A 4,135-nucleotide genomic window follows, 5' to 3' on the forward strand; every position below is an offset into this window, starting at 1 on the left:
CAAATACTAACATATAAAAATAAGCATTTTAAAATGTTAATATTTAAAAATCTGATAAATTTTAAAAGCTTTCATTTGAAACCTTTGTCAAGTATTACAATCATATAAATTCTCAAAAAAGGAAACCTAAGTGAAAAAAAAGTCCCTGAAAGCGGAACCCATTAAAACCTTAGTGATAGAAACTTGCACTAGTAACAGCATTACCAACTTGCCATCATCTAAAAGAAAAACAAAATTACAAAAGGTGGCCTTCCATTTCCAAGTTCTCACCAGCAAACAATAATCTAAATTCCTAAAACCAGAAACACCAAGAAAAAGGGTGATAAAATGAGGCATGTGCTGGTGATTTTGCGACGAAATCTGCAGAACATAAAGAAAAGCCCCCGAGTAGCCGATGAGAACATGTATGGAGGTGGAGGGAACAGCAACAATAATAATGGGATTTTCATAGATAGGAGATTATCATCTCGAGGGTCCTGGAATGGGATCTCAGTGATTTGCAATGTCGTAAGAGCTCCTCTTTCTCTAGTTTCATGCTTTTTTTCTCAACCCCATATTGATGGAGCTACCGATGGGGTTTGGGTGTCAACTGAAATTGCTCAAATATCAGAAATGAATCACTTGATGGTCAGTGACAGCATGCGTTATGCAATCCTGATGTAAACAAATATGCATACAAGATATATTTTATGCAAGTAACTTCTAGGTTTTCTTTCTTCTTTCTCTTGGATGATCATAGAAGAAGGGGAATTTTCTATTTGTTGTTGTTGTTCACTTCTTTGCAAGGATTGACTATATTTTTGAATTGTTCACTTTTTTTCTTATTTTCCTTTTTGGCCTTTGGGTTTTGATCCACGTATTTCTGCCGATACTTATATATAATATTAGCATTTAGTTTTCATGAGTTGGATCTTGACATCATCTATAAATTGGATTAAAACTTATATATTTTAATTTTATTTATTTATGAGATCTTAAAATATACCAACGACATGGATAATTTTTTTTTTTACATTTTTTTCTATCTTATGGAGTAAAATCACGATCAATTTGTCCTTTTTTGAACTTTTCTTGATACTCTTTCTTGATTCTTAATTTGTTTCAAAAACTATCTTTTTATACCAAAAGATTATAGAATTTTTTAAACAAAAATTCCTAGAATCCTAACCTTAAACTCAGAGGGGAATTCAGAGAGGCTGGCAGGGGTCCCGGTCCTGCTTAAAATGAAAAATTATTGTTTTGGCTCTTTAGAAAATTTTAAATTAGTAAAAATAAAATTATACTTTGACCCCTAAAATTAAGAAAATTTAATTTAATCCTTTAAAAATTATAAAGATATAAACTATTAAAATTAAAATTTTATTTCAGTCCTTTAAAAGATTTTTTGACTTTACCCCTGCTTAAACTACAAATAAATAAAAATTAAATTTTTTTTTTTAAATTTGAACCGGCTCGCCTCTACTTCCTCTTGCCACAGCCTACTGCAAATAAAGATAGCATGTACAATTAGTATTTGTTTCTTCGTACAGAATGCATGTACAAATTTTATTAAAAATCCGACGTGATTCTTTCCGTTTAAGAATTTTAAATTTGGTATGTTCGTTTATTCTTATATAGGGATATGGTATCTCCATATTTTTATAAAGTATTAAACATCAATTTATTTTAATTATTAATGTATTTCTAAGACTTATTTGGAGCACTAGGGAGAGCTCTTCGTCTGGCACATACATAACATGAATTTAAATTTCATAAATTTCCTTTCCTTCCTCCAATATAATGATAAAACTCCTTAAAGTAATTATTGAAAACAATTCTTGTATTTTATTTATTTTCAATATTTTTATTTATCAAAATAGAATATTCTTTTAATTTATGTCCAAATAAATTTTTTGGTAAAATGTCCAAATAAAATTTTAATTGAAGATAAGTGTTGAATATTAAATTAGATAATATTAACTATTTATTTTACTATAAATTAAAAGTTAATATTATTTGTGGATTTAAAACTACAAGATTAGGTGAGTGCAAAACACTCATAAAAGTATAATTAAATGAAGTGACAAAGTTAAAGAAGTTTTAATTTAATTATCATTTTCAATTAAATACGTTACATCGTGATTCATAATCTTATATATGTTACATTGATGATAAGGGAAAAATCTTTATGTAAAAATATAATTATAAAATTATTCATTGAATGAATTATATAGGTGTTGAGGTAAAGATCTTATCTATAAATTTTCATCAATATCATATTCAATTGATGGACTCTTAGTTATTTCAAATATTTTTCAATTGCTTTATTTAAAGATTTTATATAAAAATATTAAAAGATAAGAACACCACCATTATAATAATACTAGATTATGGCACACTTACTATGTAGGTGAAAAAGAATTATGCAAGAAATATATTTATAAGCTTTAGAGACAATAGTATTCTAGGTTCAAATCCCATCTTATGTTGGAACTTGTAGAGTTACTAGAATAGATTAAACCCAACACATGTAAATAAACCTAGAAGAGAAAAAGAAATGTGGAAAGTAAAGGTTCAACCTTTCAAGTTTGGACTTGTATTAGAGGGTTATTATCTAGTCTATACACATTCTATGTTGCAATCCAATAGGTACATAACAAACGATCAATAGCAAAAAGTGTGCAAAGTCAGTTAAATTCACTTATAAAGTGAAGCAGACATCTCCTTCATGGAATAAAATGTTTGATCAAGAAATCAAAACTAATGAGTTAAAACATAATGTTAACAAACATTGAGTTTATAAACATATAAGATATAGATAGCTGATCTCACTAGTCATGTATGTTAATGGCATTCTACTAATTTTGGGCTAAAATTGATGACGACCCAAAAAGAGCAGAGTTCTGGTTGGAAAATACCATTAGGGTATTTGATGAGCTATCATGCATGCCTGAGGAGTGCGTGAAGTGTGCAGTGTCACTCTTACTAGACTCGACATACCAGTGGTGGAATACTCCCGTATCTGTTGTACCGAGAGAGAGGATAACATGGGAATTCTTCCAAGAAGACTTCCAGAAGAAATACATTAGTCAGAAGTTTATAAACCAAAAAAGGAAAGAATTTTTAGAGCTGAAGTTAGTCGTAGGACGGTGACGGAGTACGAGCGTGAGTTTGTGAGACTCAGCAAATATGCACGGGAGTGTGTATCTATAGAAGCCATCATGTGCAAGAGGTTTGAAGATGGTCTAAACGAAGATATCCGTCTATTAGTTGGCATTTTAGAATTGAGGGAATTTGTGGTGTTTGTGGAGAGAGCATGTAAGGTTGAGGAATTGACCAAAGAGAAGAGAAGAGCTGACATTAAGTCCCGAGACTCAAGGAAAAGACAGATGGGAAAATCACAACAGACCTCATCTAAGAGATCGAAAAAGTTTCCTACCTGATTGAACGCATTGGTGGGGTTCTCAAATAGGAACAAGAACAAGCAGAACACGGCTTCTAAAGCTCAGACCACTTCTGTTGCGAGTGTTGGTAGTGCTCGCCCAAATAGGCTGGAGTGTTCGCAGTGTGGTAGGCGTCATTTTGGCGAGTGCCAAGGGAATAAGATGGGGTGCTTCAAATGTAGGTCGCTACACCACTTCATCCGAGACTGCCCTGAATTAGATGAGAAAGAGAAAAAACAAGGAGTGAAGGCGAATAGTGCTCCTTCGAAGGGTAGACCACAGAAAAACCCGGCCAATGGGGCTAGTAGTACAGGAGCTCCTAAAGATTCAACTGTGAGGTCCGACGACTGAGCGCCTGCAGGGACTTATACCATTCGCGCTCGCGAAAAGGTGTCTTCACCAGATGTTATTATAAGTACTTTTTCTTTTCATGATATTTTTGTTACTGCTTTGATTGATTCAGGGTCTACTCATTCCTATGTGTGCATGAAATTAGTACCTAGTATGAATATGTATGTTGAGTCTACCGAATTTGTGATAAAAGTGTCAAACCCGTTAGGCAGGCATGTGATAGTTGGTAAAGTGTGTAGAGACTGTCCTTTGATGATTAGAGGTCATTCTTTCCCGGCTAACCTCATGCTACTACCGTTTGATGAATTTGATCTAATTCTTGGCATGGATTGTTTGACTACCCATAATGTGATAGTGAATTG

General features: G+C 32.5%; 1 protein-coding gene across 1 annotated transcript; it reads left to right on the forward strand.

Moving 5' to 3' along the window:
* Positions 1-216: 216 nt before the first annotated feature.
* On the forward strand, positions 217-904 carry LOC108488153 (uncharacterized). The gene has a single exon (XM_017792454.2). The coding sequence runs from the start codon at positions 328-330 to the stop codon at positions 661-663; it is 336 nt and encodes a 111-aa protein (XP_017647943.1). The 5' UTR covers positions 217-327; the 3' UTR covers positions 664-904.
* The last annotated feature ends 3,231 nt before the right edge of the window (positions 905-4,135 follow it).

Source organism: Gossypium arboreum, chromosome 7 (assembly GCF_025698485.1).
Source record: "Gossypium arboreum isolate Shixiya-1 chromosome 7, ASM2569848v2, whole genome shotgun sequence".
NCBI lineage: Eukaryota > Viridiplantae > Streptophyta > Magnoliopsida > Malvales > Malvaceae > Gossypium > Gossypium arboreum.

What these genes read in the sequence shown, in the direction of transcription:
- LOC108488153 (XM_017792454.2), top strand. Translation starts at nt 328, where the DNA reads ATGAGGCATGTGCTGGTGATTTTGCGACGAAATCTGCAGAACATAAAG.